The sequence below is a fragment of the Meles meles genome, chromosome 13 (genome assembly GCF_922984935.1).
Source record: "Meles meles chromosome 13, mMelMel3.1 paternal haplotype, whole genome shotgun sequence".
In the NCBI taxonomy this organism is placed as follows: domain Eukaryota; kingdom Metazoa; phylum Chordata; class Mammalia; order Carnivora; family Mustelidae; genus Meles; species Meles meles.
In genome coordinates this window covers 52,956,240-52,983,983 of record NC_060078.1, presented here as the reverse complement: position 1 = coordinate 52,983,983, position 27,744 = coordinate 52,956,240, and the positions used below count along the sequence as shown (strand labels likewise).

The 27,744-nt window shown below is 44.0% G+C and overlaps 2 protein-coding genes across 3 annotated transcripts in view; both read left to right on the top strand.

Annotated features, from left to right (window-relative positions):
- Nucleotides 1–4,765, top strand: part of IDE (insulin degrading enzyme) — a 111,500-nt gene extending 106,735 nt beyond the window's left edge. For both annotated transcript variants that reach the window (XM_046027055.1, XM_046027054.1), the window contains exon 25: nt 600–4,765. In XM_046027055.1, the coding sequence (XP_045883011.1) occupies nt 600–695 (96 nt within the window). In that variant the 3' untranslated portion in view covers nt 696–4,765. The remainder of the gene's footprint in view (nt 1–599) is intronic.
- Nucleotides 1,651–27,516, top strand: LOC123955058. The gene is made up of 6 exons (XM_046026597.1): nt 1,651–1,692; nt 2,143–2,304; nt 11,623–11,697; nt 17,219–17,614; nt 21,968–22,636; nt 23,663–27,516. Exons 1-6 carry the CDS (start codon nt 1,651–1,653, stop codon nt 23,714–23,716), a joined length of 1,398 nt encoding a protein of 465 aa, XP_045882553.1. The 3' UTR covers nt 23,717–27,516.
- Nucleotides 27,517–27,744: the final 228 nt, after the last annotated feature.

Below are 27,744 nucleotides of genomic sequence, written 5' to 3'. Positions count from 1 at the left end.
GACAGCTCCCAGGGGTCATGCCTTTTTCATCAGCAGAAAGACTCGGCCTCTGACCTTGTTTGCCTTTGCTTCTAGTTTGAAGAATTATGTTGCTCTGCCGCGAGTTACCTCCAGCCATGTCTTTACCCAGCCCCTTTCATGGTGCAAGCATGTTTTAATCATCTGGAAAGGTTGGCCTTTACTGGCAGGAGGAAGGAACTGGCAGTGTGCCCAGGCCCCTGCCGAGTAGGCACAAGAGCCTCTGCATCCTCCTGGAGACTTGTGTGCCCGCTCTTGTGTCCTCACCCTTGTATGCCCACAGGAAAGCCAGGCATCTTCTTTCTGGCCCCGGGTCCCACTCAGACACTCACCATAGGTTTGCATAGACAGTCCAGCCCTACTGAGCCAGGAAGATCAGATCATAATATGTGGGGTAGAAACTAGTGTGTGTGGAAGGAAGGGAGGCAGGGAGGGAAGGAAGGAAAGAAAAAGAAATAAAAGGAAGGAAGGGGAAGAGGAGAGGGAGGGAGGGAGGGAAAGAAAAGTAAAGAAAGAAAGAAGGACATTCTTGTCAGTCTGGCTTTTTAGACTATAAACACTAAGAACTTTTTTCTTTGCAGCCTGAAGTGATTCAGAACATGACTGAGTTCAAGCGTGGTTTGCCGCTGTTTCCCCTTGTGAAACCACATATTAACTTCATGGCTGCAAAACTCTGAAGATTCCTCCAGGGTGGGAGAGTGCAGGTGGATGCGTCCCTGAGTCTTCCAGGGGCTGGGAAACAACCTCGGCCACTTTAGTAGTTTCTGGTTCGCTATTAGAGAGACAAACAGAAAAAAGAGGGGTTTGTCAAATGTCATTATGTAGAAATATTAAAAATTCAAAGTAATTAAATTACAAAATCTTATAGATGTAGAATATTTTTTAAATACATGCCTCTTAAATATTTTAAAATTTTTCTTTCATTACTAAGAGAAATTGCCCTTCTATAACAGTACTTAAAATGATGAATGATATTCCTATAGAGTCTTACCTTCCCTGTTCTGTAAAATAGTCACTTGTCAGAAGACAATATGTTAGTCATTTTTTTTTTCTAAAAGCCTCCTAGGTTGACAGAAAAGGCTTTAAAACCTTTAGAAAGGTAATACCTTTTTAAAAACTGATTCTCAAATTTGCTTTCTATTTGGTGGTTTCATGTAAATCAATGGAGAACATTAACATTTGGCAGATAATGAACAAAGCAAAATAATTTTCTTTTATTAGTGAAATTGCTGATTATATAAAGCATGGTTTTAATCTTTTTATAAAATTTGAACATGTTTTTTATTCAAACTAGCAAAATGCTGGAAAACCCTAAAACACGACGCTAGAAATACAGACTTACCTTACATCAATTTTGTCCCAAACTGAATTTCTCAGGATTACTGTGATTTGTTTCTTTCCGATTGAATTCTGTTGACGTTTTTGTTCAGAGTTGGTTTGCCATGTTCCATCAGTTTTACCTTTTCCCATCAATAACATTTATTGTATGTATTTGATGAGTTCAAAGAGGGTCAACTTCAGACCCCACTGAGTGTGTGACATGCTTTTCCAACATCAGCTATTACAAATACTTGTAACTTTTTGCTGCCATGATACTGCAGTCAGTATATGATCCAAAATATTTGCCCCATTATGAATTTAAAAGACAGCAAGTACCAAGCCACCTTTTTGAAGGTATAAAAAATAAAGCCTTGATTCTTAAGTAGTGTGATCTCCAGAAGACTCTAAAATCCCTTTTTGCTACCAGTCTAATATTGCCTTAAGTGTTAAGTTATTTTTTGAATATATAAATATAAACATAGAAACACAGATGAAGACTGGAGTGGACTTTTAAAAAACTATTTTTTTCATGAGATACTATTTTAGATGAAATTGTTACTGTAGATTTAACAGCTGTTTTGAAATATTTACTGTTATTAAAACTTGCTTTAGGAGAAATTGTGAATATCCTTCCACACACAGGCCCTAGTAATAGTACGTGGCCCCGTTGTCCACTAACTCAGGCAAAGTACAGGATGACATTCTCCGATGACATCTTACCTCTATGTGAGTGACTGGCCAGGACTTCTTTCTGTAGAGTCATGTCTTTTCACACCTTCAGTTTTCACATTTGCCATTTCCCAGATAATCTACATTTGGGGCAAGAGTGATATAATCACAGCTGTGGAGGCGGCTTTCAAAAGCAGGCCTCCAGTCTACTGTCAGATAAATGTGGTGCTGTACCCGTCTTTCTACCCCTACCTGCAGGAGCTTCCTCGTGGGAAGCCTGTCTTTGTCCCTCAGAAGGTGGGTGAGCCATCACTTCCTTCTGGTTTTATGCATTTGTAGACTATGCAGCTTTTCATCAAACTGCAGATATACACAAGAGGGATCTAAAATTAGCCCTGAGTGTTTAAATCTACCGCTGGAAGAGTAAATACTCCACCTACCTTTTCTGTGGAAAATTATGTATTGAGTAATTTTTAGCTCTTTAAAAAAAAAATGGGTGAAATTTAACAGTGTCATTTTTGTGAGAAAGTCACATGAAATCTGAAGGGAGTCTCGTGTAGTCTTCCAGGAACCTGGGGTTGCACGCAGGGTGTGCCAGCGCTGTCCAGCTTCCAGACTGGATCTCCGGCTGCTGTTGGATCGCCCGGGCATTCTAATGGATTCATTGAAATGGGTCCAAGCCGCAGTCCATGAGCAATAACAGACCACCCTGGGTACTGCTGTTTACTCAGCGCGTAGTAAATGAGATTTGTGGGAAACAGACTAAGTTATTAGTTACGACTTTTTAAAAAAGTCTTCTTTTCGCCGAGTTGATGTGGAAGGGAGAGCATGTGACACAGCCAGTACGGTGGAGTGCTAGGGTAATCCTGTTTACAATAAATTGCCTGAATTTAACCTCTGGCGTTTGCATTTGTATTATTTTTACAGTTTTAGTGGGCAGCCTACCTCTTAACATCCCAATTTGACATTATTTCTTGCTTTCATTATTCCTAATGCAGAAAGCAGTGAATTGGTTTTTGGGGAAAAAAAATTCTTTTGAGTGTATCTGGGTGACAATGATTTAGTCAAATAAATGGGTCAGTTTCACACTCAAAGAGTAGATCGCTTTTGTGAAAGGAATCTTGGTGGGGGGCTGAACTCCTTGCTGTGCGTATTGTCACTGACCCCAAACCCAGAAAGATTTTCCTTGGCATTACAGGGAGAACAATAAAAAGGGTAGAAAAGCCAAATATTTCCTCAGCAGCTAGTTTTGCTTCTTGTTGCCACATCTCCAGCAGCAGGTTAGGCAGATACCTTGTCCAGTCCCTGGCTTCTGACGCCTGCCAAGGTAATCTTCCTACTAGTGTGGTTGCCAGCTGGCTCACATGGGCACTTCGGGAGGAAATGTGCTCATTCCTGTGTTTGCAGCCTAGACCGTGGTGCAGCCTACACAGTCAGCACCGAGCTCAGGGATGCTGCAGGAGCCCTCTCTGGGGGCCCAACGCAGCTCCAGGTTTTATGGCTTGGGGCAGTTTTCCCCTCTCATGGTGCATTGAGGGGATCACGTGAGCTCCTTAACCATATTCTCTAATACAGCTTCACAGGATGTTTAAGTCTGGTGAAAACCACATACTCACCTTCCCTTTCTAGGGGTGGTTCCTGCCCTCCTAATCCTTCCCTGGCAGGGCCTCTGACCCGTCGGCTCCTGGATCCCAGGTATTTTGTGCTGCCTGTCAAATGAAGTTGATTGTCCTTGTCAACCTGGACATTGTCCACCCCAAGATTTCTTGTGGCAGTGCCCATTGGTGCACTGAAATGCTGCTGTTCTCACCCAAGACCAGGTCTTCACAGATACGACAGCATTTTGGACCACTCACGCCCTAAAAGAACAGTAACCTCACAAAGTACTTTATATAGACCGCCCTCACAGACCTCTTCCGCAATAATCTTTGACACAGAAGGACAGGGATTAAAATTATCTTCATCATACCAGTTTTTCAGAGGTGGGAATAGGCTCAGAAAGGCTAAACGGGTAGCCCAGGACCATGCAGGAAGCACATATTGAAATCTACACTCTATCTTTAAACTTTGAGACCTCATTGTCCCATGTAGATTTCCTATAATAAGAGCTACCAAGTCCATGAATGTACCTGTGGAACAAATTAGAAAAGCATTTGCTTTTGCGTTTGTATGAAATGTTACCATTTTTACATGTACCGTTTTAGTCTCCCAACCTTTGCCTGTCTCAGAGGGAGTGAGACCAGATCTCACAGTGGAGGCATCTGCCGAGCCCACGATGGTGTCCACTCCACTGGGCTGTTTTGTGGCCTGCCGTATCTCCGTGTTCAGCTTAATTCAGACCCATGCCTCTTGGCCTGCTACACCCTTAAATCAATGCAGGCTCTCCTTTCTGGTGCCCCTGGAGTGATGAGAGTCTCTGGGATCCTTCAAGAAACTGAGAAAAGGAGTGCGAGGAAGACTCCAGTTCTCCTGTAACCCCAGCACTCAGAGACAACCACATTTAGATCACGGGGTTTTTTTGCAGTCTTTTTCCTATGCATATAGGATGGGGTCATATATTCAGTGTTGCAACTTTTTCCTTCAATGGTCTATACTGAAAGTTTCCCACATAGATACGCTTGAGGAAAAAAAATGTAATTTTGTTTTTGTTGTTGGGTGTTTGGTGTCATGTACTATCGTTTGTTTATCGAATCCTCTTTGTAGGATGTTTAGGTTGTTTTCAGACTTTGATGCGTGATAAAGCTCCTTGTGTTGAATATGTGTGTGATTTTCTGGTTATTTCTTTAAATTGCTGAGTTATAGAATATGATTAGATCATTTAATCTTTTTCAAAAATTTTACATCTATAGAGAAGTTGTGAAAATAGTATAATAAATTCCCATATATGTTCACTGGTTTTATGTCTGCTACATATTGCTCTCTCTTTTAAGTAGGTCGCAGACATCATGACTCCTTACCCCTAAGTTCATCATCAAGTCTCTCCTGATGGCAAAGGCAATGTAAGGGATTTGGCCTCACCCAAAGGAAGGACCAGCCTTTGTCCCCTTTGTCTTTGTTTAGATACATTGTACTGGTTACTTTGACAAATGAGATAGATAAATTTCTTGAAAGACACAAATTACCAAAACAGACATGAAATAGAGAGTTTGAATATTCTGTATCTGTTTAAGAAATTGAATTACTATTCTTCCCACAAAGAAAATTGTACACCCAGTTGGCTTCACTGGTAAATTCTATCATACATTTAAGTATGAAATTATACCATCTTATGTAATATTTTAGAAAACAGGAGGGAACTCTGTTAACAAAATATTAGCAATTTGAATCCAGCAATGTATAGAAAGGAATTTTTGTACAGTTGACTTTCAAATACTACACAAACCTTACTTGATGACAAAGTGGGGTTTTCTCAGGAATGCAAGGTTGGTATAATATTTGAAAATCAATTAGTATTATTTACCATAGTAACAATTGAGAAACCATGTGATCACTTTACAAAGTTCAGTAAAAACATTTTATAAGGTTCATAAAAGCTCTTAGCAAATGTATAGAAGGGAACTTTTTCAGCATAGTAAAGGGAATTTATAAAGTACCTAGTGGTAACATATTTAAGGATATACTGTTGAACACTTTGCCTCCAAGATCTGCACTGAGATGAGGATGTGTGCCTTTACCACTATTCAGACTTGTATTTGAGGTCCTAGTTGATGCAGTTGATTAGAAAAGGTGAAGTACAACTGTCTATTCACAAGTGACATGAGCACATACAAAAAATCCTAAAGACTAAAAAAAAAAAAGAATTAAGGAGGGGTACATCTTTTTAAATGTGAAAACCTGTACACTGAAAACTCCAAAACATTACTGCAAGTTTTAAAAACACCTACATGAAAGGATATTTGTGTCATACCCAAGGATTGGAAGACAGTATTTTTAAGGTATCTCTTCTCCCCCATTGATTCTTCTTCTTCTTCTTTTTTTTTTTTTTTTTTTGAGTACTTTATTTGACAGAGCACAAGCAGAGGGAGAAGCAGACTGCCACTGAGCAAGGGAGCCCGATGCAGGGCTCAATCCCAGGACCCCGGGACCGTGACCCAAGCTGAAGGCAAATGCTTAACGGTTAAGCTACTCAGGTGCCCCTCTCCCCCATTGATTCTAAGCAATGCATACCAAAATCCCTACAGGGTTTTTTGGCAGATATTTATGAATTGATCTTGAAATTTACATGGGCATGCAAAGAATCTTGAACAGCTAAAATAGTGGGGTGCCATAACGTAATGGTTAGCACTCTGGACTCTGAATAGCTAAAATAATTCTGGAAAAGAACAAAGTTACTGTGATAGCACATCTTACATAAAACTATATAGTAATCAAGGGGCACTTGGGTGACTCAGTTAAGTGTCCGACTCTTGGTTTTGGCTCAGGTTATGATCTCAGGGCCGTGGGATTGAAAATGAGCATCAGGCTCTGCTCTCAGTGGAAAGTCTGCTTGAGATTCTCTCCTTTTCCTTCTGCCCCTCGCCCCCCCACCAAAATAAAAAAAAAATCTTAAAAAACAAAACAAAACAAAAACAAAAACCAAACACTGTAGTAATCAAGATAGGGTGGTATTGGCCTAAGGATATATGTAGATCAATGGAAGAGAATAGAGTCCACAAGTAGATCCCCAGGTTGGTTTTAATAGACTTTTGGCAAAAAATGGCATGGTAATTCAATTGGGAAGGGGGACAGTCTTTTCAACAAATGGTTCGAAAACTAGATAGCCTTATGGGGGAAAAATTTAACCTCAACTGTAACCCCCACAATATATACAGAACTCAAAAATTTAAACAAGAACTAAACCTATAAAATTTCTAGGGGGAAATATAGAAAATATTTTTGAAGTTTGGTAGACAAAAATTTCTTAGAGTGCAAAAGGCACTAACCATCAAAGAAATTTTTCAAGTTTAAAAATGTCTGCTGTGTAAAAGATACCCACTGGGGCGCCTGGATGGCTCATTCTGTTAAGCTGTCTTCTTTCAACTCAGGTCATGATCTCACCGTCCTGGGACTGAGGCCCGCATCAGGCTCCCTGCTCAGTGCGGAGTCTGTTTCTCCCTCTCTGCTGCTTCCCCTGCTTGGGTTCTCTCTCTCTCTGTCAAAATAAATAAAATCTTTAAAAAATTAAAAGATGCCCATAAAGAAAAAAAACTGCTGACTTGGAGAAAATATCTGCAACACTTAAATCATACGAAGGACTTATATGTAAGAATACACAAGAGGGGCGCCAGCCTGGCTCTAACACTACTTTGGAACAAGATAAAAAGCAGCTTAAGCTATTTGATCTCTGCCTATTGCGATCACAATAATTGGCGGTTTTAATCAAGATGGCCATTTCCCAGGGCGCCTGGGTGGCTCGGTTGGTTTAGCATCAGACTCTTGATTTCTGTTTGGTTCATGATCTCCAGGTTGTAAGATCAAGCCCCTGTGGGGCTCTATGCTGGGCATGGAGCCTGCTCAAGATTCTCTACCTTCCTCTCCCTGTCCACCCCTCCCCCAAACAAGATGGTCATTTCTCTTCCTCTCTGTGTATTTTTTTTTTAGCATGGGTGGGAAGGAGAAAGAGAATACCAGGCAGGCTCCATGCCCAGTGTGAAGCCCCATGCGGGGCTCGATCTCACAACCTGGAGATCATGACCTGAGCCAAAAATCAGGACTGAAGATGCTTAACCAGCTGAGCCTCTATGTATTTTGTAAGGCACAGAGACTTTCAGTATATCACCTTTGGCCAGATCCTCAAAAGTGACCAGAATGGTGACTGGATGAATTTTACTGGCTAATCTGATTCTTGAAAGCCTTTAATTTATTGTGGGTGACTAGCACCAGTTTTGAACCGGTATCTGAACTCTGTTTCACACACACACAGTAAAGTCCCTAATTTCCCAAAACATGGAACTCATTAAGGAAATTTAGGCTTCGTTTAGACTTGTTTCATGGCCAAAAAGGCTAAACTTCCATAAATGTGAGCCTTCATTATGGCCTTCTGAACCGAAGACTTGAGCTAGCATAGCCTAACCTAATTAATAGTTAAAAGCTTAGTCAGTTTGGTTCTTTCTTTCTAAAAATCTTTTTATTTTATATGTAGGCGGGGTCTCTGGCTGACTCAGGTAGAACACGTGACTCTTGATCTCATTGTCGTGAGTTCAATTCCACATTGCTTGGAGAGATTAGACTACTTAAAAATAAAGTCTAAAAAAAATAATGATATGTAGGTACTTTTTTTTTTTTTTAAAGATTTTATTTATTTATTTGACAGAGAGAGAGGTCAAAAGTAGGCAGAGAGGCAGGCAGAGAGAGAGGAGGAAGCAGGCTCCCTGCAGAGCAGAGAGCCCGATGCGGGGCTCGATCCCAGGACCCTGAGATCATGACCTGAGCCGAAGGCAGCGGCTTAATCCACTGAGCCACCCAGGCGCCCCGATATGTAGGTACTTTGATGTGCAACTAAGTTACGAGCAAGAGAAGCAATAAAAATTAAAGCTACCATGTGCGCACTTTGCACACCCTTCAGAACGGCCCAGACTGAAAGACTAACGACACCAAGGGATGGTCAGTAGCTGCATCTCTCATAGGAAAGTTTAAGTTGGTGCAACCACTTTGGAGAACGGTTTAGCAGTATCTCCCAAAGTGGTCTGTACCCCCTGATTTTACACCTATTAATTCAAAACACTACTATTTGTGGAAAATATTTTGGGAAGCACTGCCCTAGGTCCTGGCTACTCAAAGTATGGGCATCACCTGAGAAACTGCTAAAAACGCAAGGATCTTGGGCTCTTGCGTAGAATCCTGGAGCAAGTCTGCCTCTTAACAAGAAGCCCAGGTGAGTCACATGTACAGTGAAGTCTGAGGCGCACTGCGAGTTACCTCTCATCAATTAAAACTCTCCTATGAAGGTGAAAAATACAAAGGAGCCTTAATTTTTACAAAACTTTTTGAATACTCTGTTTTATTTTGTTTAACTTTTTTATTAAATTGCACAAAATGATATATAGTTCAATGAATTATCACATAGTGAACACAGACCTGTGTAATGACAAAATCAGGGCAAGAAATAAATCATTATCCCTTCTTTCCCCTTTGCAGTCACAAACTCCCTTTTGCAGTTGTTACCTAAAGTAACAACTATCTTGACTTCTAACAGCATGGATTAGTTTTGTTTGCTTTGAGCTTTACATAAATGAAAGATTTTAAATAAATTTTTTAAATAAAGATTTTAAATATGCACTGTTTTTTAAATATGCACTGTTTAAGTCTGACTTTGGACAACATTGCATTGGTCAGGTTTATGCATTTATTATGTGTAACCATCGTTCCCCCCCCCACACTTTAATTGTTATATAGTATTCCATTGTATGAATATATCATAATTCACTTCTCCGTTCTATTGAAGGACACTTAGGTTTCCAGTTTGGGATTACTTCTAAATAACATGGCTACAAACATTCTTAAACATGTGTTTGGGTACACACTTGTGTGCATTTCTACAGGTGTACCTAGGAGTGAAATTGCTTTATCATAGATGCAATCTAAATGATCAAATAGCTTGATCAAATAAAATCAAGAAGTGATTACTACAGGTTGGAAGATACCAAAAAGCATTTAGAGGTTGGTTCCTAGTGTGCTAGAAACTTCTCTTAATTAGGGACTAAGAATCAGATATGCCTTAGAAGCCACAACACATGGGGGGTAACTTGGGCCAAGTGTGCTCCCCTTGATCTCAGAGGGAGCAACTCTCCTCAAATAGGCTTGAGACCTTGAATGATGGGCTACAGACAATGGCCCTCAACTCTGGATCATATTAGAATGACCAGTTACATACATCCCAGTCTCTGCAAATGGGTCCAGGGGATGGCATTTGTAAAGATCCCACAATGATTCAGCAAAGCTGGGGATTAGACACATTGCACCTTTAAGAAGAGAACTTGGGACCCATTTAGTCCAGGACTTCTCAAACCTGCCTATTCCCAAGAATCACTGGGAAGAGTCTCATGCTGTTCTGACTGAGCCAGCCAAATGCCCCAGAACTTTGTTGTTTTAATAACTGAATTTTAGACCAGTAATGCTTGTAGCATGATGAAGGCTGAGCCATAGTCAGTGGGGATTAGTTTCAGAAGCTTTTTAAAGATCGAAATCTGAAAAGGAAGCTGATTCTGGCAATGTAAGATTTAAGCAAAAAGATGAAAGGAAAAGTAGGGTCTGAGGGGGCACCTAGGATCCTCTAGGGCTCTGTGTTCTCAGGTGGGTGTTATCACTTGTGGGAAGAAAAGTTACTCATCTCAACCAGTTATTGAGAGAATGAAATGAGAAAATATGTAAGAAAGTTTTCAACAAATACATAACATCAAAATCAGATTGAAACTACCAGGGACTAGTCTGATCGTGCACGCGTGTGTGTGTGTGTGTGTGTGTGTGTGTGTACACGCCTCAGGAAGATTACAGAATTTACCTGAATAGATTGTCTTCCTTTATGGGAATCTTACAGGAGGAATGATTATCCAAAATTCACCAATTTAGGGCTTCTTTTGCTCTTTAGTTGCACATTGAAAGTACCTACATATCGTTATTTGTTTTTTAAGGTTCTTTTAAAAGGATTTTATTTATTTGAAAGAGAGTGAGAGAGAGAGCATGAACAGGGAGGGGGAGGGAGAGAAGCAGACTTCGCTGATGAGCAGGGAGCCTGACTTGGGGCTTGATTCCAGGACCCTGAAATCATGATCCCAGCCGAAGGCAGTCATTAACCGACTGAGCCACCCAGGCGCCCCAGATTTTATTTTTAAGTATCCTAATCTACGCCCAATGTAGAACTCAAGACCCTGAGATCGAGAGTCCAATGCTCCATTTACTGAGCCAGCCAGAGCCACCATCTACATATCTTTAAAAGATACTGAAGTCCTGAGTCCTTTCCCAGACTTGACTGAAATGGTCTGGGGAGGGTCCTGGGGATCCAGATTGTTTGCAAGCATCACTGGGGATCCTGAGGTGCCGCCGGGCCTGAGAACCATGGCTGACATTGCAAAGACGAGGTTGTCCACCAGATGGAGACAAAGCACTTCTCTGAGGAAAAGTCTCCACACACACAAAATCCATTCTCTGACTTTACATCTGTACCAATTCCAATTTATGTCATGTACCCAGCAAGGCAAACATGTGAGAAGATAGGTAAAATTATCCATGGTACTGTTGCTTGCCAACCAAGATATTCTTGCCACCACTGGGGATGATTCCAGGAACCAATTTAAAAAATAACATATGGCTAAAAATATATCTTATTCTCCCAACTACCTGAGCTAGCATCTAGAAATACTTTCTATCCTTTCTGAGTTCACTTTAATAAAATAGACCACAGAACCGACATCAAGACTGAAAATAAAAAGGGATGGGAATATCATAGAGCGGACATTGGAAATATGATCACACCAAAAACTATGTAAATAGGAATTGACATCAGTATGAGCAAATTAGATTAAGATACGCACACAAGATTTTAGGAAATATACAGGTATAATAATGTAACCTCCATTTATTCCTAAGTCTGCAATACTTGATTGGCCGTTTTCAGGTTTCATCTCTCCCATCTTTAAGCTCTATCATAGCAGCTGTAAAAGCTGCAGGCTTATCTCTGGCCTCTTGGAGCTGCAGATGGTCATTGAGATGAAGGTAAAAAATCACTGGGGAGAGCTTCCCATCCAGAATAAAATGGCAAAGATATTTACAAGAAAGTTCTTTTCTCCTTGTTTCCCTTTCCTCCTGCCCCCCATTTTCATGGAGACACAAAACTTGGAGGTGAAATAACCGTCACTGTCCATGAGATGAAAAGTACGAGGACAAAGCCGGTATAAGTAAGGAGGACAGGCAAGGAGGAGCCTGGGTCCTTCCTTGAAGACCATTATCTGAGCTTCTAAATGCATAATTTGACATATCACTGGTTATAGAGTGATTTCAACAGACTGGTGCTGGAATGTCCAGGATGTCTTGTCACCCTGCTTGACACAGCCTGTGGTTTCCTCAGGGTACACCCTAGGACACTGGTGTGTTCTTGAGTTGTGCCATATGTCAGCTCTGAGAGCAGCCCAGGGAGTGGGGGCAATGCACTTCTAGAAGGCAAAGGTAATAGACTATGAAGTAGGAGTAAGTAAATCCCTTTATTATTTAAAAAAAAATTTTTTTTTTAGAGAGAGAGAGAATGCACTTGGTGGGGGCAGTTAGGCGAGGGGAAGAGGGAGAGAGAATCTTAAGCAAGCTCCATGCCCAGCGTGGAGCCTGATGCAGGGCTCTGTCTCATGAACCTGAGATCATGACCTGAGCCAAAAATCAAGAGCAGGACACTTAACTGACTGAGCTACCCAGGTGCTCCCCTAAATTCCTTTAAATGTTGAATTTCATTAGGGTTTGCTACTGATGCCCTTCTCTCTTTCATGCCTTTTTTTTTTTTTAAGACTTTATTTGAGAGGGAGCAAGAATAAACAGGGGGAGGAGCAGAGGGAGAGGGAGAAGTGCCCAGCAAAGTCCACGCAGAACTTGATCTCAGGACCCTGAGACCATGACCTGAGCCAAAGTCAGATGCTTAACTAACTAGCCACCCGGGCGCCCCCTCATTTCTATGCTTTTATCACTTGCTGGAGACTCCCACGTCTTTATTTCCAAACCTATTCTGCCCCCCACGATTCCTGCTGCCTCCTTATTATCCACAGCTGGGTTTTTGTGAAGTCATTTCAGACTCACTGTGTGTGGAAGGGAACTCATTAAATTGGTGTCTTTTTTCCTTCACGTTCCCTTTCTATTCTCTCTTTATATTTTGGCAACTATTTATTGCGCGCTGACTGGGCACCAGCACTGGTGATGCGAGGGCCTGGGCACCTGACATGGTTCTGCCCCTGCGTTCTCAGAGGGACAGGCTGCCCTGGGACAAAGACACACACGACAAGAACATATTTCTTTCTGTGAGGACAAAGGGATGGACACAGGGTGTTATCTGAGATTAGGGGAACTTTATGTCTCTGTTGACAGAAATTTTACCCACTTGGTCACCCAGGCTAGAAAACCGGGCTTTGTTCTGTCCTTTCCCTCTGACCATTCATTCACAACCAGCCACATCTCGCCTGTTTGGCCTCTTAAGTATTTCTCAAGTCCAGATCCTCTCCCTTCCTTGTTAGCCTCGTGAGACTGTCTCCATCTTCCACGTGGTCCATGCATTACTCTTCGATGCCAGACTTTGTTCAGTGCCCCCCTTGCCCTGCACTCCACCGCCATCCCTTCCCAGCTGGCCTCCAGTCAGCTTTCTCCAAAACCTCGGACTGTGCTGCTTTTCTAGAGGGTTCCCTATTTATTTCAAAAATCAATCTACTTTTTTAAAAGATTAACTGATTTTATTTTGGGGGAGTAGTTTTAGGTTCACAGAAAAACTGGGCAGCAAGTACGGATTTCAAAATATCCCATTTCCCCCCATGCTACCTCCCAACACAATTTACTTTATTATTAACTTCTCACATGAGTGTGGTACATTTGTTATATTGATGAATCAATATTGATTCATTATTATTAACGAAAGTCTATGGTTAACATTAGGGTTCACTCTTTTGTGTTGTATATCCTTTGTACAAAGAGTTTTTGTACAAACACATGTGTCCATCATTACAGAACCAATCAGAGTAGTTTTGCTACCCTAAAAATCCTATTCTACCTATTCATCTCTCCCTCCCCAAAACCTCTGTCAACCACTGATCATTTTCTGTCTCTACAGTTTTGCCTTTTCCAGAATGTTATAGTAAGAATGCTACAGTATGTGGTCTTCAGAACGGCTTTTTCCATCTAACAACATACATTCATATTTCTTCCAAGTCTTTTTTTAGCTTGCTAGGTCATTTCTTTCTATTGCTGAATAATATTCCATTGTTGGATATACCACGGTTTATCTATTCACCTACTGAAGGACATCTCTGCTGCTTCGAAATGTGGGGAAATTATGAGTAAGACTGATCTACCTGTGCACGTGCAAGTTTTTCTATGGAATGAGTTTTCACTGGGGGAACTACCAAGGAGTATGACAGCAGGACCATATGGTAAAACTATGCTCAGCTCTGTAAGCAACTACCAGTCTATCTTCCAAAGGGACTGTACTATTTTACATTCCCCCCAGCATTGAATGAGAGCTCCTTTGGCTCTAATTTCAGGCCAGCATTTGGTATGGTCAGTGTTTGGATTTTAGTCATCCTAATAGATGCATAGTGGTATCTCATTGTTTTAATTTGCAGTTCCCTAATGACATTTAACGTTGAGCATATTTTGACCTGCTATTTGCCATCTTTGGTATCTGTTCAAGTATTTTGTCCACTTTTTAATAGGGCTGTTTCCCTATTATTGAATTTTAAGTGTTCTTTGTATAATTTGGTTACAAGTTCTTTACCAGATGAGTGTTTTGCAAATATATTCTTCCAGCCTATAGACTGTCATTTCATTCTCTTAATGATGTATTTCACAGAACAGAGGTCTTTAATTTTTTTTCAAGATTTATTTATTTATTTGAGAGAGAGACAGAGAGCACATATGTGAGAGAGCCGCAGCACGGAGCAAGGGGGAAGGAGATGGGGAGGGCAGAGGGAGAGGGAGAAGCAGGCTCCCTGCTGAGCTGGAAGCCTGACACAGGGCTTGATCCCAGGACCTATTAGAATAATTCTGTTGATATTCACAAAGTAACTTGTTAGGATTCTGATTGGGATTGTGATGAATCTATAGTTTAAGTTGGGAAGAACTGATATCTTAACAATGTAAGTCTTCTTGTCCATGAATATGGACTATCTTTCCATTTATTTAGAACTTATTTGATTTCTTTCATAAAAGTGTGGTTTTCCTCATGTAAATTTTGTACATATTTTTACAATATGTATAATCCAACCCTATGTTTTCTACAAGAGACTTATTTTAGACTCAAAGACACAAAGAGGATGACAGTTAATGGATGAAAAATATATTCCATGCAAATAGTAACCAAAAAAGAGATGGGTTTACTATTTTATTATAAGACAAAATTGATTATAAGTTAAAAAAGATTATAAGAGACAAAAAAGAACATTATTTACTTATAAATGTTTTAATTCATTAAGGGTATATAACAATTTTAAACATATACACATCGAATAGCATAGCCCCAAAATATGTGAAGTAAAAATGGACTAAACTGAAGGGGAATATCCAACTACAATGACAATTGGTTATTTTAATATCCCATTTCAATAATGGATAGAACAACCAGAAGAAGATCAATAAGGAAAGGACTATAAACCAATTAGACCTAAGGGACATATACAGAACATTTCACCCAACAATAGCAGAATATACATTTGTCTCAAGTACAAATAGAACATTCTCCAAAATAGACCATATATTAGTTCAAAGATCAAATCTTAATAAATTTTAAAAGGTTGAGATCATACAGAATATCTTTTCTGATCACAGTAGAATGAAATTGAAAATCAGTAACAGAAGAAGAAGTGGTAAACTCACAACTATGTGGAAATTGAACGACATATGCTTAAGCAACCAATGGGTTGAAAAAGAAATCACAATGGGAAATCAGAAAATATAATGAGACAAATGAAAATGAAAATACAATATACCCCAAATTCAGAGACACAGCACAACAATGCTGGGGGGGGGGGAGATTAATAGCTGTAAATGCATATATTAACAAAGAAGAAAGATCTTAAATCAATCACCTAACTAAGCACCTTAAACAATTAGAAAAATAAGAACAAACTAAACCCAAAGATAACAGAAGGAAGAAAATAATAAAGGTTACAGAGGAGATAAATGAAATGGGAATAGAAAAATAGAAATAAATTAACAGGGGCGCCTGGGTGGCTCAGTGGGTTAAGCCTCTGCCTTCGGCTCAGATCATGATCTCAGGGTTCTGGGATCGAGTCCTGCATCGGGCTCTCTGCTCAGCGGTGAGCCTGCTTCCCCTCTCTCTCTGCCTGTCTACCTACTTGTGATATCTCTCTCTAAAAAAAAAAAAGAAAGAAAGAAAGAAAGAAATTAACAGATCCAAAATTTGGTCTTTTAAAAAGATCAACAAGATTTGTGGGCACAGAGTTGTTCATAAATTCCTCTGTTATCATTTTAATGTCTGTGGGGTCAGTAGTAATGGCCTCTTTTTCATTTCTATTTGTCATTTCTGTCCTCTCTCTTTCTTGGAAAAGAGCCAATAGCTAGGCTAGGGTTTATTGATTTTATAGATCATTTCAAAGAACCAGCTTTTGGTTTCTTTGATTTTTTGCATTAATCTCCTGTCTTCCATTTCACTGAAGAAACAGCTGGCTCCAATTTTTAAAAATGTATTTTCTTCCATTTACTTGGGATTTAATTTGCTCTTTTCTAGTTTATTAAGATACGACTTTGATGATAGGTTCTAGATCTTTTTTTTTTTTTTCTTTTCTAAGCTGTGCATTCAATGCTATAAATGTTCCTCCAAGCACTGCTTTTGGGCATCCCACAGATTTTGTTAAGTTGTATTTTCATTTAGTTCAAAACATCCTTAAATTTCTTTTGAGACCTCTTCTTTCACCCATGTATTATTTAGAAGTATGTTGCTCAAGTTTTTACTCTTTGGGGGTTTTCCAGCTATCTTTCTGTTAATGGTTTCCAGTTTAATTCCATTGTGTTCTGAGAGCACACTGTCTGGTTTCTATTCTTGTAAATCTGCTGAGGTGTGTTTTTATGCCCAAGAATGTGGTCTGTTTGGTGAATGTTTCACATGAGCTTGAGAACAATGTGTATTCTGCACTGGTTGGATGAAATAGTCTATAAATGTCCACAGATCCCCTTGACTGATAGTGCTGTTTAGTTCAGCTCTACCCTTCCTGCTTTTCTGCCTGCTGGATCTGTCCATGCCTGATAGAGGTGTGTTGGAGTCTCCACACCCCAGCGAATTGGTTTCTTTCTCCTCGCAGTTCTATCAAATCTTGGCTCATATATGTTGGTGCTCTGTTGTTAGGGTCACTCATATTAAAAATTGTTACGTCTTCTTAGTGAATTGACTCCCTTTTCCTAATGTAATGCCCCTCTCTATATCCCTGATCATTTTCCTCGCCCCGCACTGGGCCACGGCAGACTCGGGCCTCGGAAGGCTCTCCAACCCTTTGTGAAGGAATGGATCGTCCCTCTTTCTCTGAGGTTGTTTTAGATGACCTGCTGTCATCGACAGAGGAACAGCCAGGAACCAGCCAGGAAATGTCAAGCATCAGTGTCAGAACTCCGGGCGTTACTCGCGTCCACAATCGCTCCCACAGTGGTCTTCCGCTTGTCTTATACTCTTTACGTTCTGCAACGATCGCCTGCAGTTCTGCCCAGAGTCAACGGTCTTTTCACCCTCAGCGGCAACTCGCTAATGAATTTTTCGTTGTGCGAAGTCTTTCCTGGTGCTTCAAGACCCCTTACAGCTCCGCCCCACTTGGCTGTCCTGCGTTCCCAGTCGCTGGAGCTGGGGCTCAGAGCTGCGACCGCGAGGTCATCCACATCCGGGCTCGGGGTGGGGGGCGGCGAGGACCCGGCCTCGCGCGTCCCGGCGGTTAAGGACATCGTAATACGTTACAAAACCAACGTTTAGAAAGCCAGTTACTCGGTGGATTTCCATCAGAAATCATTCAATTACTGCAGGACTGGATCTTATTTTGGGTACCTGTCTTGCAATTTATTTAATATTGGGGAAAGAGGTTGAATTTTAAAAATGTATTCTTTTTACTAGAAAATTGAGACTAACTAATTACCATTAATTTGTCTGCTAGTCCAGATTTGTGGGTGGAACCTTGATGTGACTTGCAGAGGCACTGAGGTCTTAAGGTGCTGGACGTGGGCTTAGACTTTGGAGCCAGACAGATGGGTTTGAATTCTGGTCAGACATTTATTACTTGAATTATCTTAATGCCAGTTTCTTCCTCTTTCAAGGATTGCTGTCTATGCAAAGGGCTGATAGATCTTGGTGAATAATAGTGGATTATTATCAAGTTAATCAGATGGTCACTCCAATTTAGCTGTTGCTCCAGATGTCCTTTCATTGTTGAAACAAATGGACACATTCTTTGGTGCCTGGTATATCTAAGTTGGAAATAATTCACCTCCTGAATGTTTGCTAATATACATAAATAATACATGTCCTTGTGAAGAATTCAAAACATAAATATAATCAGAAAGAGGAAAGAAAATGTAGTCTGAGGCAGTCTGAAAGCAGCGCCCTAAATTAGCCAGAGGGTTCAGGGAGCCCAGTGGACCAGGGAGCCAGGGGATTCCACTGTCTGGTGGGCAGACACTCACTTGATCCCCTGTTCTTCAGTACAGCTTACTGCCTGCATGGAGGGCCTGGGGCCCTGAAATCCAGAGTTTCTGTGGATGAACATCTCCAGAGAGTAAAGCTCCAGTCTTCTTCCAGTGGGAGTGGATAGAGGCTTCTAACCGCTCTGTATTCACACTTCAGGGACACCCTGGACTTTTCACCCGCATGCTGCAGCCCCCACCCCTAGGGTCCCTGATGCCTCCAGTTCAGACCTACATAGGGGCCCAGGGGTAGGAAGGAGTATGCTCATGGGAGCTCTGTTGCCCTGGGGGCAGGGGGGAGGGGGCTTGGGCTTTGGCTCGCTGGCTCAAGTTTGTTTGCTATAGAGTCACTCCGCCTGTATCTGCAGACTTGCTTCCCCAATGTCATTGTTCGTGTCTCTCTGCCACTTCTGTTTATCCTTGTGGCTTGACTTTTAATCCAATCACTTTACTATTATTTCAGTGGAGTTATAAGAGGAAGTGGAGGTAGATGTCCATGTTCATTTTTTGGTGATTAGTGGGAAGTGTCTCAAAATTCTTACATTTTAATGCATTATTTAGGCTTCATCTAGTGTCCTACAACCCTTAGAGCAAAGTCACTATTTGTTGTGTGTGTGTTTGTATGTGTGTGAATTGAAAATTAGAGGGTGTCAGTGCTAGACTCGGATGCTTAGTTGAGCCTTAATTTTATGCTATTACTTAATCACAGATTCAATCCCCTCACTCCTTTCCTCTCATATAATATAGTTTATTCTTTCACATATTGACATAAAATCTATATCAAAGCTTGTTTCTTTCCAGGAACAAATAGAACCTGCCTTGCATGGAACTTAAAATGTTATCAGAAGAAAGTAGAACCTCTTCTTCTTTTGCTAAACATTGGTTTGTCCCACTTTAAGAAAAGCTAAACCTTGGGGCACCTGGGTGGCTCAGTGGGTTAAAGCCTCTGCCTTCGGCTCAGGTTGTGGTCCCAGGGTCCTGGGATCGAGCCCTGCATTGCATCATAAATAAATCTATAATAATTTCTATTTTTATTCCCCATTTCCATCTGATAGGACTTAAAAGTACTTAAGTCCATTTATCTATAGACCAAATAGAATCAACCAATGTTATAAGTGCCAGTTTTATTCAAATATAGTTGTTTATACCAGATTCTCTTGGGTATAAGTAACAGAAACTTATCTCAAAGTAGCTGGAATTGAAAAGGTAATTTGCTTGAATATCTGTGAATTCTAAGGGTTAAGTCAGTTCTAGAGAGAGCTGGATCAAGGGCGGGGGGGAGCTGCCAAGTGGTATCGTCAGGATTTGAGTGTTTGTCCTATCACCAATATTGTTTTATGAAATTTTATATGCTGTTGACAATATTTAAACAAATATCTGAACAAGTGTTTTCATTTAAGGTGGTTCCCTCAGAGTAATTTTGCTCTTGGATTTTCCTTCTGGTAGTGTGGATTAGAGCCACAGAAGGAAATCAGTCCAGGAATTTTATAATCCTAGGACATTTGCTGGTCCCCATCTGATATCTTTTTTCTTATGGACATTTGTGTATCTCTTCCATGAAGTCTGCTTAGTATCTGCAGTCCCTTGTATGTTTGGTATGCCCCCTGCCTTACCAGTCATAGTGGGATGCAAAGGCTGCCTCCCCCATGGGGAGATGACAGTGACAAATGCTTGCTTCCCCAGATTCCCTTGCAGCTATCCCATGGTCAAGTGACTCACATGGACCTGGAAGAAGGAGAGAAGTGGGGACTGGGAGCCTCCACTTGGATTGAGTTCCTAGAGCAGTGATGACAGCACAGCTGGGGTGGGATGGATGCAGGGTGCAGGGCTGGAGAGCTGGATGGGGCAAGCTGTAGAGCCTTTAGCTCGCTGCTGGAGGTGGGACCCTCGAAGAGCTGGGTCAGCTGATCGTGGGCACCGACCCTGGGCTCCATGGAACCTGGCTCTCCATGCACATTGGCAAGGTGGCATTCTACCCAAGATCATTATCATAAATTCCTTTCCTGTTGAGATCAATCCGAGTTGGTTTCTGTTGCTTACAGCAGAGACCATCAACTGAGGGCCTTCTCTTCCTCTGTGTTACCTCTCCTTTTACTCTGTACTTCTTACTTTGCATTTTAGATGACTTATTTTAGCTTCTGCTACTTGGATCTTCCGATATTAGCTGGAAGAGGGGGTCTGAGAGAAGAGACAGAAGAGGACACAAGGCCACACTGGGTCTGGGAGGCAGAGAGAGCCAGGCTGGAGGCCCCTCGGAAATCACACCCTGCCGGCTAATCCCACAGGTACAAGCTGCCAGCCACAGGGATGCCCTCCTCCTCACCTTTCCCCACATGACCCTGGTCCCGTCCACCGTCACCACTCCCCTTGATGATGGCAGTATTTCCTGGTGTTTCCCTACTTCCCTCCTGGTCTTTCCCTACTTCCCTCCTGGTCCCCTAAACACTTTCCCAACACAGGGATCCTGTTAAAATGTCAGTCTGCTTGGAGCACCTGGGTGGCTCGGTCGGTTAAGCGAACGACTCTTGATTTCAGCTCAGGTTATGATCTCAGGGTTGTGAGATCGAGCCCCACATCAGGCTCTGCACTGGGCCTGGAGCCTGCTTACGAGTCTCTCTCTCCCTCTGCCTCTCCCCTGCCCTCTTAAAAAAAAACAAACCCAACAACAAATCAGTCAGCTTATGTCAATTCTTTGTGAAAATTCCAATGTCTCCCATTCCTCTCAGGTCCAAAGTCTTACAGAGGCTTTAAGTTTTGCTTCTCCCCACCCAAACATTCTTTTTACTATGAGTTTGATCCTGAGGAGAAATTAAGTGCAGTCAGGATGCTAGGGGTGGGTGTGGGGGGCTAGCTGAGGTGCCCCTTGCCCCACCCCCTTCAGGAGCCATGCCATGCCCTCCTGGACCCATTGGAGCATCTGGACATTTCCACAGGGCAGGAATAGGCAGAAGAGGGAAGAGGAGCCCTAGATCTGAGCCTTATTTCTCAAGAACAGAAACCCAGAGAAATAAAGTGAGGTATGCAGCAGCTAACACCAGCCAACACCCATAACCAACAATTCCTACACCAGCAGTGAGGCCGGCAGACAGGGAGCCACTTTGCCCTGCTTGTCCCCCAGCCCAAGGATGGACCACGTTGTCAGGAAGGGACAGCCAGGGAGACAGACTGATTGGGTAGGAGGGTGGGGCCAGATGAGGTCACTGTGGTGGTACTAGAGAGCGTCCACATCAGTGCAAACCAAGGGAAAGAGGGTGATGGGCAGTGGATCCTTCCAGACAAAGTCTCAGCTATTGTGGAGAATGCTCCGTGTTCCTGTCAGGAGGGAGACAGTCCAGTGGACCCCAGCGGAGCCCTGCAGTCAGTCCCCTCAGCACTCAAGCCCTGGAGGGCTGTGGGGGGGGGGGGGGTGATGACACAGGCTGGGGTAAGGGGACAAGTGCCCCTCTCTCAGCACCTTGTGGTGAAATGTCCGGCTCTGGGGACGGAGAGGGGCAGAGGGCTGGGGGTGGAAGGTGGCCAGAGCGCCCCAGCCACACCTCTGCCGCCCCAGCGCCCAGGGGCCTGAGGTCAGGGCAGGACCGGCTTCTGGTTTGCTGGGAGGGAAGACGCGGAGAAAGGGTAGGAGGGGAAGTGGGCCTGGGAAGGCCCCGCAACTCGCGGTGGAGCAGGGAGGAGAGGTGGCCGCTGGTCCCGACAGCCTCCAGCCCGCAGCCGGGACCCTTCCCTGCGCACCGGGAAGCTTCCCCCGGCCTTGGCTGCTGGAGCATGGCGACGGGGCGGCCTAGCTGGGCTCGCGCCGCCTCGTGTGCTCTCCCTGGCACTGTGTCTGTCCCCCTACAGGGCCGGCGGGAGCAGCGTCGCCGGCGGCGGTGTGGCCGTTCTCTCCCGTCCCCGGAAAGTCGCGGAGGCACGGGCCGCTGGTGGGTGGAGCGGAGGCCGCCTCCAGCAGCAGCGCGGGGACCCGCGGAGCTGTCACCTCCGTCCTCCACCTGCCGCGCGTCTGCGGGCTCTTCGTCCCCTCGGCGGCCACGGAGCGCTGGTGCCGTCCCTCGGCCTTTGCCCTCAGGGTCATGCAGGCTCCTCCCGGCGACCGTGGGACAGAGATTCCGCCCGTGGCTGTGAACTGGAACTGCCCGAAGACGCTCCGGGGGAAGCTGTGGTCCACAGCTGCGCCCTCGCCGCAGGGAGAGTCCCGGTCTCGCCCTGCGTGGAATCGCCGGGCCTGGCAGCCGCCGGGCTACCGGCAGGGGGCGCTCCCGGTGGACACGCGGGGCTCCGCCGCCCGCACAGGGTGGGTACAGGGAAGACCCCAGGGCCCTTGGGGGCGGGTGGGGGGTGGGGGCGGGGCTGTGCCGGGCCGCCGTGGCTCCTCACAAGGGCTCTGCTGGGGCGCCGCGCAGAGGCCTGAGCGGCGTTGGGTTACTGGTTCAGGGGCCCCGGGGCGCTGGCAGAAGCAGGGGCCGTGCGCCAGCGCCGGCTGCCTTTGCCCTTATGCCTGGAGGCCTGGCCAAGGCTGGCTCTGCCCCACAGTGAGGGATTCCTGCCCGATTCTGTGCTGCTGGAGAGGCTGATGATGGCAGCGGGGACAGCAGGGCCTTCCCCTCAGGCCGGCAGGGGGCTGGCGGGCACCGGGGCTCTGCGGTTCCCCGGGTCTCTTCGGGAGCTGCGCGGCTCCTCCGAGCGGCCCTGGAGTAGCAGTTCGGGTGGGAGAGGCTTGCGGTTGGCGGAGACCGGGTGCTGCCCCGGGAAGAGGGGTCGGCGGGGAGGGGAGCTGCGGGGGGTGGGTCAGCTGAAGGCTCAGGCTTCAGGGAGTGCCGCGCCCTCGGGTCTCTTAGAACGCACGAGCAGGTGTGTGGTCTGTGGGTCCTGGATCTCTCCTTCCACGTGCAACCAGGGGCCCCCCCGCGCGCAGTCTGCCCAGGGTCCTTGTAGTCTCAGACTGGCTCCAGGACGGCCTTTGGGTCCTCGGGGTCATAACCCGCAGCAATCCACGGAGCCTTCTCAACATCCTCAACCTGCCTCTCTTCCTGGGATGGGAATAAGCGACTTCCACGCAGATTTCCACGTTCCGTGGGCGAGAATGGAATGGGCGAGATTCTGCTTGGTACCCGGCCCCACAGCTCCTGGAAGGTCTGTCCCTCAAAAGGCAGAGTGTGGACTCCCCCCTCCGGTTCTTCCCTGGGAGAGCTGGGGGCAGCCCAGCGGCACCGCCACAGACAGTGTCGGGCTTGTTGGAAAAGGCGAATTTGTCGCCCAAGCCAGAGTTTGCAATCGCGATGTTCCCGCCAGCTTCCAAGAGCAGGTTTTCTGCCTTCAGGTCTCGATGGACAGCATGCCTCTGCTGACGGTTTGCACAGAGGACACCGTCTGATGGAACTTGCCTCAGCCTCTTCCCTTTCCTGCCGCCGGGAGCCACTAGGTATTCGGAGCCCCCCCTCAGCCAGCACCCTTCCTCACGAGGCCAGGAGCTTCCTCAGTTTCAGCTCCTCCAGTATTTCCCTGTGTTGAGATCATCCTTCAGCGCCTTCACGATTCCTGCTTTGCGGGAGGTCTCTGGAGGCGAGGAGCTCAGTGGCATCTCATCATTGACTTTCACCGCCACCGCTTCCCCGGGCAGGAGGTGCTGGGTCAGCCTCCTCTCAGCTGAGCCATGCTTGCCAGTGGCCTCCGGGAGACCATTGTCAGTACCAGTGAGTCTGCCCTCAGCAGAGGTGGCTGAGAGGCCCCGCAGCCTCGTGGCCCCGCAGCTGTGCTTGAAGTCAAGGTGACTTAAGGTCGGCTTACATTTGGGAAAAGCTGGGGAGAGGCTTGGTCCCAATCACCTCAAAAGAAAATCAGTTCAACGTTCACCTGAGGAACTGATCTTTGTAATGGAATCAAAATACAGTGCTAGACAAAAAGCAAGTATCAACAAACTAAAATACAATTGAGTGAAAAACAGTAAAAAATGATAAAAGTAAAAATTAAGGGATAATGATAAAAAGAAAAAAGAATAGGGGAAAAACAACCCAACAACCAAAATAGAACAAAGTGCCAAGGAGGAAACAAGCTAACCTTGGTCAAAGTCCTTTAGATCACTGAAAAGCAGCTTCCTGAGCTTGAAGGAATGGTAGCCTAGGCGCAGCCGGATATTTCCTCGGTTGTTGGAGTTCTAGAACAATAGCTTCGTTTGAGGTCATAGGAAGAAACAGACCTATCAACAGGTTGGGTGAGGATTTTCCACAGTGGTCTTACCACTTTCTGGTCCCAAGTGACACCCTTTACTCTCTCAAAATTGAGACCCCAAAGAGCTTTTTGTTTATATGGGTTATAGCTATCGATATTTATCTTATTAGAAATTAAAACCTGCAGGATGCTTCAGTGCCTTTTAATTTCTAGATTGAAAAACTACTAATTTTGGCTCTTAAAGAGCTTATAATGTCTATGTTGAAAATACTCAATCCTTTTTTTCTTTAAATGATCTCAAAATGATGCCACAACTTACTGACATCCTCTGTAAGATGATCCTCTGTAAGAATGTTCTGTTGGATAAGATACAGTAAGTCTCCTTATCAACATTCGTGATGCTGAGGGGAAGAGAGTGTCCTCATATTTTCATTTCTTGTTTTCAGTTTTGCCCTATTTCTTTGGAGTAGATCCTCACCCAGGAGCCAGAGAACTCACCATGCCAGTTTCAGCATCTGGAACCCTAGAGGTTGCAGCTGTGAGCCGAGAAGGCATGTCTTCTTTCTTTTTCAGGCAACAATCCCCATGCTTGGTGTTGCTCTCACTCAGTGTGGGATGGGGGAGAGGAGAGTCTGCGTGAAGGACCTATCATTGCTCACCATGGAGGGGGGAAGCAAGATGCCCCCGAGTGATTTTTAAAAATCATTTTACTGAAGCATAATACACAGAAAAGTGCACGCATCATCAGTGTGCGGCCCGGTGGCTGTCCACACATCGAACACGCATACTTAACTAGCATCCAGGTCAGGAAACAGGACGTCACCAGTCCATCCTTAACCCCCATCCTCCTTTCCAGTTCCTTTCTCCGTAGTCGTGACCCACGATCTGTCTTCTGACAGCATAGGTTAGTTTTGCCTGTTTTTGAACTTTACATAAAGGGAATCACAGTATTCTTTGTGTCTGCTTCCTTTGCTCACTGTTTTTGTGAGATTCATCTATGTGGTTGACTTTGTCATTCTAAATGTGGTGGAGTCGCCCCTGGTTTCTCCATTTTGCTATTTCTGGGCTTTTGGGTTGTCCGCAGTTGTCGGGTGTTAAGAATGGTGCTGCTCTGAATAATCTCGTTCCAGTCTTTGGTGAACATTTACATGGTTTTCTGTTGGATAATACCGAGAAATGGAACTGATTGCCTAAAAGGTATGCGTACCTTCAGTTTCAGTACGCACCGCGATTTGTACCAATTTACACGCGCATCAGTACTAACTTCTAGTGTTGCCTGCCTTTTAATTTTAACCTTTCTGTGGGTGTGTGGTGGTGTAGCATTGTGGTTTTAATTTGCATTTCCCTGATGAGTAATGAAGTAGAGCACCTTTGCATATGCTCACTGGCCATTTTCTTTTCTATGAAATGCTAGTTCAAGTCCTCTGCCCATTTTCCTATTGGGTTGCCTGCATTTCTCTTATTGGTTTCTAAGTATTCTTATATAGTTTGGGTATAGATTCTTAGTCAGATAAGGTCTTGTATGCAGTTCCTTTCCTCCCCCACGCATCCCTGTCACTCTCTGATGCTATCTCCTGCTGTTTTACCCATTCATCATCCCTTTCCCGCTATTGACTTCTCGTTCTTTGAACATGCCCTGCCAGGCACACTCACTTTACACTAGTTTCCACTTCTGCCTGGAATGTTCTTTCCCAGAGATCCATGTGGATCTCTTCCCCATCTCCTTCAAGTCTTCGCTCCACCGTCCCCTTCTTGGGGAAGCCTTCCCTGACTGACATATTTGGTCTCACAATACCCTTCATACATTGTATCTGCCACCTGTATCCATCACTTTAAAAAACTTTCTACCAACAAACTTTTCAAACATACACAAAATTAGAATAGTATAAAGGCTTTTCCTCATGTATCTATTATTCAGCATCAATAATTAGCATCATCTTTACAATCTTATTTTGTCCATAAATACATCAGTCTGCATCTTTAATAAGTACTTTTTTGGGGAACAGTCACCACACCATTATCAAATCCAACAAAATTAATAGTATCATACAATGTTAGCCCATAATCAAATTTCTCAGTTGTCTCAGAAATGTCTTATTCTAGTTGATATGTTTGAATTAAGGTCCAAAATATGTACATCACTTTAAATTGTTTCCATGGCAATATCACCAACCGAAATACTATACATTTTACATATTTATTTGCTTATTGTCTATCTCTCCCAATTGAACACCAGCTTTAAGAGAGTAGGATTTTTGTTTTCTTCTTTGCTAATTCTTTAGCACCTAGTAGGCTTGAATAAATGTGGAATGAACGAATGAACAAAGTTGGCGGCATGGGCTCAATAGCCAAAAGAGTATGCTGTGTCTGTAACTTTCCAGCTCTAAAACTTTGGACAACTTCACGAGCTTCAGTTTTCTTATCTGTGAAATGGGCCCAATACCAACTTCACGGAATCATTATGGCAATTAGACAAAGTATATGTACAGAGTCTGGCACCCAGTATGCTCTCAGTAAAGGTATTACGTTAACTGTAACTGCCTTTATAGGGCGTAAGCAGGTGATATGTATAAGGAATTTGGCCTTGGCCCAAGAGGTCTGGCTTTTGTTCCTGGTTCCTGGGAGATAAACTATAACCCTTGGGATTTCCCAAGGGTTATTCATGGTAGGCTGCTTACCCCACCCCTGTTAGTTTATGCTGAGGTGACTCATGGTAGGCTGTTTAGGCCAGGTGTAATGAACCTGACCTCCAGGGAGTGGAGTGGGGTGGGAATTTGAACTCACATCTCATGGGCAATTAGTCACTCATATTTATGTAATAAGCTCCCAATAGAAAGTCTAGACACTGAAGCATGACTGAGCTTCCCTGGTTGGTCAGACTCTGTGCATATGGCCACACACTGATATCCATGCCAGGAAGGTAATGCATTCTGAGGACAATGGAAGCTTCACACCTGGAACCTCTCAGACTCTACCCTATGTGTCTCTTCTGTTATATAATTTTGATCTGTATCCTTTCCCGAAATAAACTCTATGAGTGTAATAGCTTTCAGTGAGTTCTGTGTTTCCTTCAAGCAATTCTTCAAGTTGAGGCTGGTTCTGGAAACCTGAACCCATAGTTGGTATCAAGGGAAGCAGGACACCTAGGTTCTAGTCCAGGCCCACGAACAGGCTGAACTAGGATGAGCCATTTGGCCTCAGTGACCTCAGTTTGCTCATCAGTCACATGAGGAG